The sequence below is a fragment of the Hydractinia symbiolongicarpus genome, chromosome 8 (genome assembly GCF_029227915.1).
Source record: "Hydractinia symbiolongicarpus strain clone_291-10 chromosome 8, HSymV2.1, whole genome shotgun sequence".
In the NCBI taxonomy this organism is placed as follows: Eukaryota; Metazoa; Cnidaria; class Hydrozoa; order Anthoathecata; family Hydractiniidae; genus Hydractinia; species Hydractinia symbiolongicarpus.
In genome coordinates this window covers 28,359,944-28,377,391 of record NC_079882.1, presented here as the reverse complement: position 1 = coordinate 28,377,391, position 17,448 = coordinate 28,359,944, and the positions used below count along the sequence as shown (strand labels likewise).

Below are 17,448 nucleotides of genomic sequence, written 5' to 3'. Positions count from 1 at the left end.
GCATCATTAGAGCGTTGTTATAAAAATAAAAATAACACACATTACCTAAACGACGTCACTGTCTTTGTTGTTCAGCTTTAGTTGACTTAATGAGTCATGAAGCGCGGTTTGAACACTTGAGAAGCAAATCTTAAGGTTGCTAAATATATTTTCACTGTATAACAACACTCAACCACATGAAAATAAAATACATTTTACGTACACATGCAGTTCACTTTCAATATTTACCATTGATATTTTTCTTCGTCAGGTTTTTATTCTCATTTGACCCTCCGCTGTAATTATAATATTGTCACCGGATAAAGTATGTCGGGAAATTGACGTTTTTATTCCGACACAAATTACACAAAACGTGTATTTCTCATCGACACTACAAATCAAACGCCAACTCATATATCTCAATTAAAGATTTTATGAAATCTGAATGTAAAAAAGGTTTAGGAAGGAAGAAGTAATTGGAATTAAAAAAAAAAAACAAAGCAAGATCTTACACTTTCATTAATTTCTATACAAAATCATATACATGAAAACCTCGCATATAAAGTTCATCTTTGACCATCGTTTCGTCTGAGTTGTGTAAAAAAATTGTTAATGAGAAATTTCAGTATAAACATACTGTGTCGCTACATATTCACACGGGTGTCAACATGTCGTATTCCTTCACATATGCCACTAGAGAAGTATTATTTGAAAAACAATATGGCTCATGTTCTGTTAAAAAGTATTCCCCATCATTTCCTGGGACACAATTCGTATTTATATTCCGTATACGTCACTTGTTCTGTCGGATGTCGATGGCAAAAGATCTGGTACATTTTTCACTTTGAAATCCAACAACATTTGTCCCAGGCCTTTACCCTAGAAAGATACCCGAAAATGTCAAATAAGAGAAAAGACCTGTTCATGTAACAGTTCATAAAAATACTCATCAAAAGACCTATTGATGCTCAAGTTGTTACTATTGCTTCACAGCATTATAATGAATGGATGACTGGCCAACCGGAACAGCAATGTGTAAACAGCCTACAACTATAGTAAAGCACTCGCCTGTGGGTCGGATCGTAATGACGCGATACCACCACCCCCAAGCACGTTCTCCAACACAAAATTAAACCCAAAAATCCCCGGCAAGTCGTATCTAGAAAAAATATTTTGAAATAAAAAAAAATTCTAGGGGCTGGAAACATATCACACACACACTCAACACAGATATCGATGGCTTGCATCGAGAAAAAACAAAAAGTTTGCTTTTCACACCTCTTTACTCTGCAGTGCATTGCTTCTCTGTCAAAGTAATGTTGGAAATACTTCTCGACAGCTTCTGCAGTCAAAGCATCACTCAAGAACGGATAGTAGCCAGCATTTCGACATATGACACCTACAGAAACACAAGATCTATATCATTAAAATCTGTTCAGAATAGAATACTCTCTTTTAATTCACTTCTATGTTAGCTATAATAACCGTTGTCTGTCCGATGGCCGAAGCCGGGCCATGCTAAAGCACGCACGAAATTTTCAAGCTACAAGTAACAAATGCTATATGTTTTATCGATTTTGCTGCAACGCGTGAAAGCCGTGGATTAGCTTTAATAATAATTGGACTAAAAAAGATATATGTCTCCATAATTCGTTTATAGGGTATAATTGCGTCATATATTGAAATAAAAATATCACCAATAGAATTTTTAGTCATTTATTATTCTCCTTAGTAAATCTGTCTATTGAACATGTGCAATTTATTTGCTTCCCATAAAGTCACAAATCTCCATAGTAACAAGGTCATAAGCTTACAAATATTGTTCACTGATCGTAGCGTGGTTAAAGCGAAGGTTAAGCTACGTCATGAACATGAAAATAAAACGTCATCGTGACATACCTATATTTGCATTGTTTCCTTTATCGCCACTGCGTGTATAAGCCAGTGCACCGAGTGGAAATGTGCAGTTTCCTTTTCTTGAACCTAACAAAAAATAGTAAAAAAAAAATAGTAAAAAAAAAACACGAGGGGTACAGCCAGCTTAAATTATAACTAAAAAGTTGGTCAAAACAGCGTGTTACTATACAGGATTACCCTTTCAAAAATGCTACGTTCTTCTTGGAACTACAATCCTGGCCAAAATTGTTGATAAAATTTCCAATGCAACATAAGCTTATAAGATAAACAAAGATGCAAGCCCCCCTCTCCCCCCATTTCAATGTTGAAGCCAATGGCTGGCTGTGGGTTGAGTGGCCAACTGCATTTTTCAAACTGTGACAATGTGACAATGACTTCAACATTGAAATGGGGGAGAGGGGGACTGGAAACTAGCTACTATTCTATAAGTGAAAACCTGCACTGTTTTAGTATACACATACCACAATTTTGCTGGCTAGTTTATGTCAACAAAACAGAGAATCTCTACACATGGGACGACAGAAACAAAAATAATGATAATAAAGATAATAAATCCACATGTGTTTGGCCTTTTCTCAACCAATTTTGGCCAGGATTGTAGCTGACAGCATTCGAAATAGTTTAAAATATTGACAGAACAGAAATGACTAACGTTTTGTAAGTATTTGCGAATCGTTTAAAGTGTCGAGTCTGTGTATAGAACGCGAGCTTGCATCATCTTCCACTATCTCTGGTTCTTCGTACGTTTCAACAAATTCGTCATTCATGTGAATATCAATCTAGAAGAATGAAGAGAGGGAGAAGTCATTTGAAATTATCTCATATCGAATATGGAGTCAAAATTTGTTTCAAGAGATAAACATTGAGAATTTATTAATAAAAAAGAAGTTTCGAAAAATAAATTCTTATTTACCATCAATTATAAGCTTATGAAAGTTTAACAACGAAAAATAATATAGTAAATAAATGAAAATATAAAATAACGGAGCAACCTTGACTTTACTCTTTGGATACAAGAATGAATAAAGTTTTAAAATTGGAGATCTAAAATTAAAATGATGTAAAGTAAGAGGATGTACACTCAAAATCATTTTCTTATCTTCTTCACATTCCCAGGATTTTCTGACATATTTTAATTAAAATTCCTGATATTTTCCTCATTAGGGAAACTTGTGAAGGGAACATTGTAATATTCCAGAGCTTTAATTTGGTTACAGACTAAACGTATACTAAGGTACCAAGTGAGGAAGTAGAAAACTCAGTAAACCATCACGTGACCCAAATGTATCAAAAAAACAAACAAACAAAAAAGCACTTACACAGTTGGCCTTCCTCCTACAATACCTGTTAAACCAGGCGCTGAAATAAAAAATAACAACGTGAAAAATTTATATACGCACACAAACTTCATTGACCAACTTTAGTAGAGATAGGAAAATTCACTTACCCATGCCAGTGCCAGCTGGAGCGATTTCTCTTGCAAATATATCTAAAGCTTCTTTTTGTTCATGTTCGACAGCCAACCACAGCACTGCTTCACGGCTGTTCTGTGTAGAGTTGAAAATGATAGTAAGATTTTTTCAACATTTCGATCAAAATCATATTAAAATAGATCCAGTGAGCAATTAAATAAAGATTTGCATATGGTAAAGGATTCTTTTTTCCACTCTCCCCAAGCATTGTTTTTAATATATTTTTGATGAAATTCTATGTAATTTCTCAACAACAACAACAACAATAACAACAAAAATATCAATCTTTTTGAATTACACCAGTTCTTTTTTATTGACCGCCATTTTGAATCATAAAAATACGTTAGGGTTTTGATGTGAATAAATGTGAGACAAGAAATAGTTCTCACTTGGAGAAAAATTTATCAGTCACTTTATGTCAGCATTACCATAATTTATTATTAAGTTATTATTTGAATGCATAATTTGTCGGGCAAAATTTGCGTCATTTTCAACCGACATTTTTTTTCCTCCTGAGGTACTCCTGGACACGGTCTATCATATTTTAACTAGATTGCGCATTTTGTTTATCAGGAAAATGAACATAAGCACTTATGCGTACATCATATTCTATATAATTTCTTATGTTGTTCACTACATCTATGTAAAATTCCTTAACGTGAACGCGTCTAAAATTATATTGATGAGAAATCTTGTGTTTTTCCTTTACCACCACTTTAGATTTGATCAGGTCTCTTTAGAAAGTACAGATTTTGCTGACTTAACTGACTTTAAAGCAATTATAAATATAAAATGCAATTGAGTGATAAAACAAAATATAAGAAGGCAAATACCTACATAATTGTTTCTATGTTTCCCATAATTCCCTTCACTACCCAGCAACTAAAACAAGAAAATTTAATAAAAAATTGTTTTAAATCATATCCAGATATTTAAAATATTTTTTTTGATTGATGGGTTTATTTTTTTACTTTCTTAGTTCGCTAAGATAAAAATAATGATAATTTTTGATTTTGATATCCTAAACTAAATTATTTTTATCTGAAATTTAACTAAAAATACACTCAAATACCTCGACATTCGTATTTCGAAAATCCTTTAATCCTAGGGAATGAAATATTCTTTGACAGCTAAAAACAAAAGATCACATTCTAAAAACATTTTCAGCAGCTAGGTAACTATCTCATAACACTCACTCCCTCGCTAAATCTCTCATAGGTTAAAAATTAAAAACTCTGCAAAAAATGCTTAAATAGAACACTAGTCTGTCCAACTTATATCAACAGAAATGTCATGATGTTTAGCAAAGAACAAGATCAATCAGACTGCAGTTTGCACAACTGAGGGATCACTCACCGCTTAAGGATGCTATTGGCTACTTTTTCTCCCTTGTGTGCAGCATGAGGGCCAATCACTGGAGCAACAGCTGTACAACGAAAGCCATCAAGGTAAGTAGCGCTAACCTGAAAACAAACAGAGTTATAAAAAAAGCTGATTTACAAAATGTAAGGTTGTAGATTAAAAAAAGTAAAGAAAACCGCAGAATTTACATTTTTAAGAATATTTTTGAAGAGCAAGTCGGTAATCTATATTATTAATATTTAAAGAGATTTGAAGTCATAAGAGACAACTCATCTACTAATTTCCACATAAACCTAAAAAAAAAAATTCCAAAAAATATTTTCAGATCAGAACTTTGCTTCCAAAAGAATTTCTTCAAAATCATGTTTTTAAAGAAATTTTAAAAATTTTTGATTTTAATATGTCTGAAGATGTTTGAAGTGATTTGTGTTTAGCACCACACTTACCTTGTAACTGTCAGATGGATTTTTTCCATACGCTCCTTTCACCAAGACAGCTAATTCTTTCCCTAACAAAAATATAGTCAAAGTGTGAGATTGACACTCCCAAGAAATTGTACAACTTATCAGGTTTATAACAGTATTCATTTTTATGACGTGATAAAAAATCGGGTCGGGTCACAAATATGGATCGGCAAAGAGTGGGCTTGCAGAAAATCCATTTACATATAAAATTTGTCGATATTAAAACAGAGTAACGGCTATTTTTAACCATGGTTTTCAAAAAGTTTTTCTATTTTTTGGCTGATATTCAAGTTATCTTGCAAGCAATTTTTGCCATCAAGCACGGAGGATTCAAGGTAAAAGCACTTAGATACAAGGTAATCAAAAGAGACAAAGCAAATGCAAACTAACTTTAAAATGGCATTGTCGGACAGACAAACAAACTATATAAAAGTAAAAATCTGTACAATAAACATAATATGGCATTATTTAAATTTCAAGATTTACCTCCAATTTTTTCAAGTTGAACATCAGAGAATGCACAAGTTACGTCTGGAAGGAGATAATTATTTGGGTCATCTATTTCATACACCATCTAATAAATACATTTTTTTGTTAGAAATCAGAAATAACAAACTAGTTCTAGATTATACCATACATATGTATAAATTTCCATTCCAATAAATAAGAGCAACTATATAGAAGAATTGATTCAGAAGAAGATTTCAAACTCTTAAAAGCATCATACTTGTTCTGAGACTGTAGCAGTGTTTACGATTCCACCAGTGTCTGGAGGTTTTGTTACAATAAATCTTCCATCTGATGAACATTCAACTATTGGAAATCCTATGTTGTCCCTATACAGAGCAGAAATACCTGAGATGAATACGTTCACAAATATTCCATACTACATCATAACATTTCATATAACAAACGTTGTGACACAAACTCACTGTTGTACAAAAATACAATAGAAAAATTACGGAGAATACAATCAACTAACTATGGTTAGCCCTTGGGTATGAGTTTAGTTTTAAAAAAACTGCTACAGATTTCCATTCTAATGATGCTTTACTGAATTTAAATGTTTGATTTGGTATTTTAAACAAAATTTCTCCACCTCTTATCATGTTCGAATTAGCAGTTGGGTATATGCAATAATAAAAAAAATTACCAGCCTGGAACCATTTCCCAATCAGTAAATATACCACCAGTGACCTGTGCACCACACTCAATAAGATGTCCTGCCAAGCTAAAATATGACATCGATTGTAAACATCTCATAACACACGCTATACAAGACAGAAAAAAACATGACCACCGTACCTGCCTGCAGCCAATAAATCATAGTCATTGAATTTCCATTTAAACTAAACATCAAAAGCATGTAAACACATTAAGAAAATGGAGTAAACTATATCAACAATTATTAGAAAAAAAAATTATAAAAGAGTATAGATTTTTGCATCTGAATAAAGCAAAGATAATAGACAACTGTTTCTGAGGTTGCTATCCTAGCAATATATGAGTTAATAACAAAGGTGTCAGAATAAGTCAAAGAAAACAACCAAATAGAAAAAATGTAATACACAAAAAACCTACATTATGGATAAGAGGGGCAAGTGTAACTGCACTATCAACACATCTTCCTGTAATTACAACATCTGCTCCAAGGTCTAAAGCTCTTGCAATAGGACCAGCACTATACAAAAATTGTGTTGACACAAGCTATTCACTTACATTTTTAACTATTGTGTTTGCTTTCTGGACAAATGTAAGAACAATCAACAAGGTCAATTTTCATTTCGTCAGTCTATCAATTGACTTAAAAGTTGGCTTAAAAAGTTTTTCTGCCATACAGCATCACTATCCCTTAAATCAGCATCTGCTGATAATGGAGATAGTGCTATCTTCCATTCCAAGTGAGAATAAATCCTTTTTGCTAACACAAATCATAAAAATATAATTTATAGCCAGCTGTCCAGTTAAGCAGTTGCTGCAGTTTCATGGCTTTTATAGCTTAAATGGAAACTTTACATGCCCTAGAACCACTTTGCAAGCTTTCCCCAAGAGTATTAATAGAAACTAAAAGTGTATCTGGGTTAAACATAGTGATTGAAAAACAGACAAAAAACCTTAGTCCTTGAAAAGTACTGTAAGCTTCCTCCCAGGTGTTTTTATCAATTTTTACTGATCTAAATGGGCCAAAAATACTTCAAAGCAGTTACACAAATACTTATATTTTTCTTGGCATTTATGTTTTAACAGTTAAAATTATTCTGCACAGTTATCTTTCACACTCCATTGAGGAAAGTGTATCAGCAATGTAACAAAAAAAAGCATCTACCCTAAATATGCATTCATGCTGTGGATTCCTTTTGGTAATGCATCAGGAATCTCATTCTTAATATCTTTTACCTGAAACAAGAACAACAATAAATGGTTAGATATTGCAATAAAAATGCAAGATTCTAAAATAAATTTTAAAATAAAATGTATTGTCATCTCTGCCAGTTCATCTAGATTTTGTTTAAACTATTAGCATGACAGACAAAGTCAAAAAGCTAGAATAAAAATTTAAAGTAAACCTTGTGTAATAGATCATCTCCTGTAATGACTGCTATGTTTAAATCAACTCCATGCTTTTGGGACACTTTTTCTAAAGCTCTTGCGCATGCTAACGGATTGATACCTCCTGCGTTGCTTATAACTTTTATACCTATAAAATACGCAAAAACTCAAGGTTTTTATACTCTGGCCTTATTATTTTCATAAAATTATTTTTCTTTAAACTAGTACATGATTTTTCTGACATATTGCAAGAACAAAATCTTAAAATAAAAAGATTCATGTTTTTGTATTTACTATAAACAAGTAGCCTTAAAAACTTTTGGCGGTTTCAAACTTATAATGTTAGATAGATCATTACATTCCTTTACCCGGCATGCTTCTCAGGGAGTGTTGTTGTAGTGTGGGGCCCAAATAGACAAATGTCTGACATTGTATACAGCCATGAATTTTAACTTAAATTGTATTGGCGAATGATCAGTGGGAACTTTATTAGACTTTACAACTACCTGTGAGACAAACAAATATTTAAATATAAATTAAATTATTCTTTATTGTGAACAATTTTTCTTCAAAATTAATCATTCAAGAAAAAAACTCCAATTATATACCTTTTTTACAGATGCATCTAAGAAATTTTTTTACTTGGTTAATACCAGGAAACATTGAATCTTTTTACTTTAGCTAAATGCTTAATTAACTAATTAAAGCCCTATTAAGACTTAAAAACTTGTACAAATATAATTAAAAACATATAACATATCACAATAAATTTTATTTATGAAAATATATGTCTAACATTTTAAGAGAATACATTATATACCTTTTTCTTTAATTTCTGGTATCAATGGTCCAACAGCATAGTGTACAAAATCCGGTGCAAATCCAAATTCCTTAAAGTAACAAAGAGCAAGTCACAAATGTTTTATGCATTCTTTCTTCTCCATGTTCTCAAAAAAAGACACTACCCAACAACATGAAGACTAGTTTATTAGTTGTTAATTAATTTACTAGCATAACCTTATTCATACCGGATTTTTCTGTTTAGCTCTTGCAAGAAGTGACATTGTTATCTCTGACAAGTAATCAAATACAAGATAGTCAATGTTGCCATGATGGACCAATTGAGGTGCTATAGCCAAAATATAATATATAAATAAATTATTTCACCATTGGACTATGGCTTTATTTTGTAAATTTGCTCTTAATAATAGGGACCTCTAATTTCTTGAAACTGTTTTACATAGAAGAATGCTTAATCTTTAATTACATTTTTACTGCGAAAAAAAACTATAGGTAGTTTTCTTCTGTGTTCTTTGTTATGTGGCCATCATCAAAGCTGTGAATTGTAACAGTAAAATATGTTTTGTCTGACACAACCTTAATTTTAGCAACCTTTTATTTTGTTTCTCCTAATAATTTGATAATTTTTATACCATAAAAGCTTAAAAATGCTGAAACAACCTGTTAACATCCTACTGTCTGACTCTAACAATGCAGTTCATTTATGTTTATTATATGTTTGTATATTTATAGGTATTAATATATAGTGGTGGGTTTATCTATCTCTATTAACATTTACGAGTTTTCATGGTAGCAGACGGTAGTTAAACAATGGCTAGTGGATTTTTAAACCCACCACGGTGGGATGAAGAAAACAAAGAGTTTTCATTATGGCTCCGAGAAGCCAAGGCATGGAAAGTTGCCACTTCTGGTGTAACTGGACTGAAAGATGTTCATGGTTTGCAATTAGCATTGCATCTTCCGGATGGAAGCGAAATACGTCGTCAACTATTTGATACCCTTGATACGGAGAACATGACAGGTGATGACGGGTGGAAAAAGGTGATAGAATTGATAGAAACGTACTATAGTAAGGACGATAACACGTCAGCCTTTGACACGTGGAAAGACTTCCGTATATTATGTAGAAAAGAAGATCAAAGTATTGAACAATATATCATGTATTATGAGAAATATAAAGTCCGAATGGAGCGCTTCGACATGAAACTTGGTGAACGTATTCATGGACTTAATTTACTGTGTGGTGCCAATCTTAATGATTCTGACCTTCGTCTAGCAATGAGAGAAGTTGATGGGCATCAACCAAATGAAATGTATAAACAAGCTAAAAAGGCGCTTAAGAAATATTTTGGCAGTGCTGCTGTCACAAGTACTCAGTCATCCAACACCGCTGTAGCCTCAGTTCAACCTGCTGTCAAACAAGAGCCTTTTTTTGCCACACTAGATGAATACGAAACATACGTTGCATGGAGACAATACCGATCGAAAAATGGTAATTCATCAAATAAAAGTTATCGTGGACAAGGTCGTGGAAAATTGCAACATCGCAATCCCCTAAATGCTGACGGTAAACCTTTAACATGCCGTGTTTGCCGTTCAATTGCACATTTTGCTCGAGATTGCCCACATCGTTCTGAGAAACAACAAGGTTCGGAAGACAACCAACAGCATGATAGTTCTACAAACCGCTCCTGGGTTGCTTCTGTTAACTCTGATGTTATTGAATGCCAAGCATCTGATGCGTCTATGGCAGGTGGTGTTGCATTTAACTATATGATTCTCGATACAGGTTGCCCACAGAATGTTGCCGGAGTAGTATGGACACAGTGTTTTCTTGATTCCATGAGTACTGATATGTACCAAAATGTCAAAAAGCTTCATGGTAATAACAAATTTAAATTTGGTGGTGGACGTGTCATGAAATCTATGTATACCATTATAGCTCCTGTTTTGGTTGCTGGGGAAATCACTTCCTTAAAATTCGATGTTGTTGACACCGATCTTCCTCTTCTGCTTGGAAAGGAAACTATGAAAGCATGGAATCTGCTCATTTGTACAGGAAATGACACTGCTGAAGTTACAATAAATCGTGTGAAGAAAAATGTTGAGCTCTTCACATCCCCTACTGGACACTGGTGTATAAATGTGCAGCCAGGTTTTCCTGTTGAAGTACTGGATGTTATGTTTTCTGTTAGTGAATTGTCCAAACATGACAAAGAACTTGCTGCTAAACGCTTGCATCGCCAATTTTGTCATCCTCCCTTTGAGTTCTTAAAGAAAGTCCTCAGTGTCCTGGATAAGCCTGACAAGGAATTTTTGGACATTCTGCATAAATATTCTCAGAATTGTCTAGTGTGTAAGCGATACAAACCGACCATTCCAAGGCCAGCTGTCGGAAACTTAATGGATCCAGATAAAATGAAATTTAATGAAATAGTTAGTATTGATTTGAAAGAAAGGAAGGGTAAATGGATAATTTACCTCATCGATATGGTTACTCGATACACACGTGCTGATTTCATACTATCTAAAGAAAAACGCATCGTTGTTGCAAAGATTATAGAACTTTGGTTGCCCATATTTGGAGCAGCTAAAAGTTTTCACATGGACAATGGAGGGGAATTCGCTAATGATGAAATGCGGGAACTTGGCAATCAATTTGGGATAAACATCAAGCACACCGCTGCTTATAGTCCTTGGGCAAATGGTCTGAATGAACGGAATCATGCAACTATAGATATTATGATGGAAAAAATGCTAGAAGATCACCCGAAGTTATCAGAATCACTGGCATTGCAGTATGCTATATCTGTACGAAATTGCTGTATGTTTGTAAATGGATTTACACCAGCACAGTTAGCAATAGGTCAAAATCCTAGACTGCCATCAGCTTTCCATGATGAACTCCCGGCCTTGGAAGGCATTACCACCAGCTCTGTAATAGCCCAGCATCTTAATGCCAGCCAGAAAAGCTTTCGTGCAAGCAGAAATAAGCTCAAAGCTTCGCAAGGCATTAAAACATCCTGTTCGCGAGTATGCAGATATCTTCTATCAGCCTGGTAACCAAGTCTTCTATAAACTACCAGACGATCGGCGTTGGCAAGGGCCTGCTACTGTCATTGGTGCAGATGGTAAAGTTGTAATGATTCGTCATGGCAGTGTTCTTCGTCGTGTTCATCCATGTCGTCTGCAACTTGTTAATGAAATTAGTCACTCCTCGTCACAACCAGATTCCTCACCACAAGCAGCAGGAAATAGTCAGTCAGATATTACTCAAAATCTGGAATCAGGGTATGAACAGCACCACATTGCAGAAGAAGAAACTGAACAGGAAGTACAACATTTTACTGAACATGTTGCAACTCACCAACCAGAAAGCTCAATTCAGCAACCAGAATCTGGTCCTGTTGCCAGATCCAAGATGTCCCACCCAAAAAGACAACAGACAGTGCAATACAAATATCCTGATGGAGAATGGAAAGAAGTAAAAATTCTAGGCCCTGCTGGAAAAAAGGGTGGGATCCACAAAGATTGGGTAAACGTTCGAGATCACTCTGACCATGAGTATTCTATGGATTGGAGTGATGTATCAGAATGGAAGTTAGTCGAAATTGAGTCAGACCCAACAGGAGGTGATCCCTCTACTCCTTCTAATTGTGAAGAAGAGATGTGTGTTGCCGTATGCTTCAACGCACCAGATGAGTTCAAGAATGCCAAGAGTGCAGAACTTGAAAAATGGAAACAGTATGAAGTTTACCAAGAGGTTCCAGATGTAGGTCAACCCAGACTAACTGGTAGGTGGGTATGTACCCGAAAAATTGTTGACGGAAAACTTGTACCGAAAGCAAGATATGTCATCCGAGGCTTTCAGGAAAATATTAACATACCTGCTGACTCACCAACTGGCAGTAAAGAATGTATGAGACTAGTGCTTTCTATAATTGCCAGCAAACAATGGACACTAAATTCTATTGACATAAAAGCAGCTTTTCTCCAAGGCAAACCAATACAACGGGATGTCTTTATTGTTCCACCATGTGACGTACCCCTTCCAAACACACTCTGGAAGTTAGAAAAATGTGTGTACGGTCTAAATGATGCTGCTCGTATGTGGTATTTTGCAGTATGGGAAGCATTACAAAATTTAGGATGTCATAGATCAACTATTGATTATGGTGTTTTTTATTGGAAAGATAAAAATGATCAATTGTCTGGTGTGTTACAAGCACATGTTGATGATTTCCTTTGGTCCGGTACTGATGTTTTAAAAGCTGATGTCATAGATAAGCTTTACCAAATATTTCAAGTTGGTCATTCAGCATCATCACATTTTAAATATGTTGGTATTAATATCAGCCAGAGTGAATCTGGACAGCTATCACTTGACCAATTGGATTATATTGAAAAAATCGATCAAATTCCAATCACCCGAGAAAGTCAACTTCAGAAAGATTCCATTTGTACCAAGACTGAATCTTCTCAATATTGCAGATTGGTTGGTCAGTTAAACTGGACTGCTACACATACTCGCCCGGATATTGCCTTCGATATTTCTGTATTGAGCTCGACTATGAAAGCTCCTACTGTGTCTAATATCTTGAAAGCAAATAAAGTGCTTCAAAGAATCAAAGGTAATCCATTAAAGATTCATTTCCCTAGCCTTGAATCATTGGAAAATTGCTCCATCATATGCTACAGTGATGCATCGTTGGCAAATTTGTCATCAGGTCAAAGTTCAGGAGGATATGTGGTGTTCCTCTCTGATAATAAAGGGAAGGTGTGCCCATTAGTTTGGAGTAGCAAAACTATTCGACGTGTTGTTAGAAGTACACTTGCTGCTGAAACAAGTGCCATGGTGGATGCTCTTGATGCTGCATACTTTATGTCACAAGTTCTTACTGAAATGATTTCCATACCAAACACGCAATGTAAGCACATTCAGATTCATGCATTAACTGATAATGAATCTCTTTACCGAAATACTTACTCAACAACAATGGCTGCAGAGCGCCGACTCAGGGTTGATATTTCTGTTATAAAAGAAATGATTTTGAGAGAAGAACTATCCAGCGTGAAATGGATTCCTACATCCATGCAACTTGCAGATCCATTGACAAAAGTTGGTGCAGACCCAACAAAGCTGACAGCTGTTTTGGAAACTGGAAACGTCGGATAGAGACACTATTTACACACTTCTGTTATGAACCTTTGGTTATGTTTTGATTTTGTTTCGGGGCATTTGCAGTGTCGCTATGCATTTGCAGCCGTATGTTTATATTATTGGTTGCGAGAAAAGAGAGAATGGGAATGTTAACATCCTACTGTCTGACTCTAACAATGCAGTTCATTTATGTTTATTATATGTTTGTATATTTATAGGTATTAATATATAGTGGTGGGTTTATCTATCTCTATTAACATTTACGAGTTTTCACAACCTTCCATCAGCTATATCTTTTGGAGAAAAACACAAAATTAATTACCTGAAACTGCTGTATCTCCCCAAAAACCTGATGCACATCCAATTCTGATGGTTTTATCTTCATTGGAAAAAGTTCTTGTCCATCTTAACAGATTTTGTGCCTTCACTGGTGAAGAAAAAAATAGTTTTTTTGCAGCATTCAGCTGATGGAACACCATGATTGTTGATCAAGCAAAGATCTATAAAAAACACCAATGTTTGAATTTTATTTGTTAAAATTGCAACTTAGCTATCAGAGCTGACAACTGCATCCGACAATGCCGTCAAAACTCATTCTTGTGAATGAAGAAAAGGGCAATGCTTTAAAGTTGCGACCATCAACCTAAAAAACTAATTAACAATAGAAAATTTAATTAATATTAGTAGGCTGTTTAGTCAGAAAGTCGGATGACAAATTAAGCAAGTGGATCCGCACCGCCTCAGCAGCTTTTTGCCATCGCGAAATGAAACGGCGCCAGGAATTGCGACTGCAATTGCCAATTGCAGACGCTAATTTTGACATATGTGATTTTTAAGTCTTCAATTAGTCTGTCTACAAAAAATAAACTTTGAAAAGAAAAATAAGCATGCCTAGAATGACAAGATTGGTAACTGCCTTTGTACTTTGCACTGACGGGGCAAAAATAAATTCTTTTGTGACCTTTTTTAGTTTTTTGCAAGGAATAAGTTGTTACGAACACCAACCAAGGGAACAACTACAAATTTCGTCTTACGGTATAAGCCAATTGGCACAAATTAAATTTCAACATATAATAGGGAGTAAATTCATCTCAAATAACAAATAAATAGATCAAATTGAGAGACAAATTAAGGAAAAATTATCTGTGTAACTAAAAAATAATTCAGAACAGTCATGTTTTTATTTGAAATATAGTGATATTTTCAAGCTTTGTAATATCCCGTTTTGGAAATTTAAATGTTTACAAATACGGTGGTTTTAAAGTTTTTTATGGACCAATTTCCCTAAGTCTAAGGCTATGTGTTTGATTTTTTTAAATGAAATACAGTGTTTTTAAAATATGGCTCTGTTTTTGTCATTTTAGAACAAAATACAGTTAATTTTGTATGGTTATTTTTTTCTAACACTTAACAAACAAAACTTGATTATTTCTTAGTTTCATGCAAGCGTTTTTGTCATTTCAAATTGAAATAAGGCAATTTTTAACCTTCACACAACAATCAATACAATAAATGTAATGCAATGTAATGACTTCCGTAAAATTCAATGACTTAGAGATAACGAAATAGAGATATTGTTACTCCCTTTTATGGGCCTTCTGTTTTGCAAAAATGTAATAGAAAAATAAAAAATGTCTGACAAGAGATGTTATAATAAAGCATATATTGCATGCCCGTTGTCAAATATCAGATTTATCCACTCTTGGTGATAGATAGATGTGCATATTTTACATGGCTAGTCTCACAAATATCGAGGGATATACCCTGTCTATTATTTCCAGGAGAGGCCATGGCTTAGAAGGAGAGTCCTAGAGTATTTAATGCTCATTTTGAGCTGCGCAGACCCAATTATAACCCCCGCTCTACTAGACAACTCCTGGCAACATCCAATGGCCCACACAGTGTGCTATTTTCCCAATTTCCCTCACATGGCTTGGGTTAACCCAGGGCTATGGTAACATTCACTAGCCCATGATGAATCGCTGTCAAGAGGACCCGAACCCTGGTCTCCCGCACAGAGTACGAGAGCTATAACCACTAATCTACATTGCTCATCTCGAGTGGGGTAATCTATTCAACGAACAGTCCTGCAATATCTGTTTATTATTCCACCTATGAATCAAGGAAAGAAGGATATAACCTTTTATAAAAAAGCAAATAGAACATATATCTGAGCACTCACAGTAACTTTTGACAGGGTGTATAAGTGTTGTGTGTATTAACACTTGAACTGAAGCTAGACCACTGCTCTCTCAGTATGGCAGAGATCTCATTTGGGAGATTTTATGCACTTCAGGAGATTGCTCTTTTCAGAAATTTTTGCCCCCAAAAAATGGATACCAGAAAAAGAGAATGACTCTTAGAAATCAAGATTTAATTTTATGACCTCAATCACATATTACATTGTTTTGAGTTTTGAGAGTAAAACTAAAAGGTATAGACAGCAATATTTTTTACCTTTAATGATTTTACATAGCTAAATGAAAGAATAGGATGCATGCATGTGCAGAGCAGCTTGTAATTACTACTGGCAATGACCTTTGGACCCGACGGCTCTCTTGACTCACGTCGTTGAAGCGCCTGGAAAACGCCCATTTCAGTAAAGGCGGAGGGGTGTGTCATGGGTAGGTGTGTATAAAAAACTATTATTATTTCCCAACCTCGTCCCCCAGGGCGTCTTGTATCTTTTCTGACTTCTCGCGGGACGGCAATATATTCGTCTCTCGCCCGTCCCGAGATGAAAAAGGGGCAACAGGCGCTGTGAACGAGGTTGATTGTTTCCTTGCTTTTTTAAAATCGATTCGTCGGATTTCGAATTTCAATGATTTTTTGGAATATCTACAGCGGTGCTAATTATAAATATCCTTCCTAAGCCAAGTCATTTTCGTGGCTCTCATATCGCGTAAACATTAAATTTAAGTCTCTCCTCCACCCCCCCCCCCAAAAAAAAAAAAAAAAAATACCGTAAATCAATTAAACGCTCTGGGCGTTTAATTTTTAAAAATTTAAGGCATAGAGGTATTATTGTATCTCTACGTTTGTTCGAGAGAGCCATTTAATTAGGGAGCTGCGTTTATTTCAAAATGCAAATTATGTTATGAAAAATTATGTTCAATTCTTTCCATATCGAATGATCTTATCTTTTCGAATTACGACGCGGATGGTGTGTAAAGTAGTAAGTGTATTGTCACTTACCGGAAAAATGACGGATGACATGTTGCATGGCTATTCAAAATCAACTAAGGTAAACAAGATCAAACATTTTATTTTCTAATATTTTGCAATAGTGGACTCTCCGTAACTTGAATAGTCACGGGGAATTATAAACCTTTCGAGTTAAGGAGAGTTCGAGTATTAGAGAGTTTGAAAAATTTAGCATAATTTTTCTCTTGTGGGATGGTAACAAAAGCTTTCTTCGTTCAGAATAAAATCTATACCTTACAGTTTATTAAAGGGACTGAAAAATAAAATATTTTAGCATAACAATTTATTCTTTTATTTAAAAAGAAATCAGAAATTGCATTTGCTTTCTTCTGCAAAGGAATTCTTTTTGAATATTGTGATTTAAGTCCTTTAGTGACTTCACCATTTCTTCCCCAAACTTAGAAAAAAAGGTGAGATCTTCAACAACAATCTCGTTCCCAGGGCTTCTTTTTCGCTTTCTGATATGTGGCTGCGCGCCATCAGCACGCATATTAGAAAGGGAAAAAGAAGCTCTGGGGACGAGATTGCTTCAACAACG

General features: G+C 34.7%; 1 protein-coding gene across 1 annotated transcript; it reads right to left on the bottom strand.

Annotated features, from left to right (window-relative positions):
* Nucleotides 1–130: 130 nt before the first annotated feature.
* On the bottom strand, nt 131–16,274 carry LOC130654031 (uncharacterized). The gene is made up of 23 exons (XM_057456538.1): nt 16,164–16,274; nt 14,029–14,206; nt 8,773–8,873; nt 8,565–8,634; nt 7,762–7,892; nt 7,521–7,591; nt 6,776–6,875; nt 6,500–6,543; nt 6,348–6,425; nt 5,922–6,030; nt 5,681–5,768; nt 5,177–5,238; nt 4,725–4,831; nt 4,441–4,498; nt 4,206–4,250; nt 3,344–3,443; nt 3,216–3,255; nt 2,889–2,940; nt 2,549–2,675; nt 1,879–1,962; nt 1,258–1,378; nt 1,048–1,138; nt 131–858 (listed from the first exon to the last, which is right to left on the bottom strand). The coding sequence occupies exons 2-23, from the start codon at nt 14,183–14,185 to the stop codon at nt 757–759; spliced, it is 1,938 nt and encodes a 645-aa protein (XP_057312521.1). The 5' UTR covers nt 14,186–14,206; nt 16,164–16,274; the 3' UTR covers nt 131–756.
* Between the last annotated feature and the right edge of the window lie 1,174 nt (nt 16,275–17,448).

Bases quoted from the DNA above. Each gene is read 5' to 3' on its own strand.
- LOC130654031 (XM_057456538.1), bottom strand. From the start codon at position 14,185: ATGGTGTTCCATCAGCTGAATGCTGCAAAAAAACTATTTTTTTCTTCA. The intron at 3,444-4,205 runs GTAGGTATTTGC...AACTCTACACAG, and splicing joins GGAAACATAGAAACAATTAT to AACAGCCGTGAAGCAGTGCT. The intron at 1,139-1,257 runs GTGTGAAAAGCA...TATTTTTTCTAG, and splicing joins ATGCACTGCAGAGTAAAGAG to ATACGACTTGCCGGGGATTT.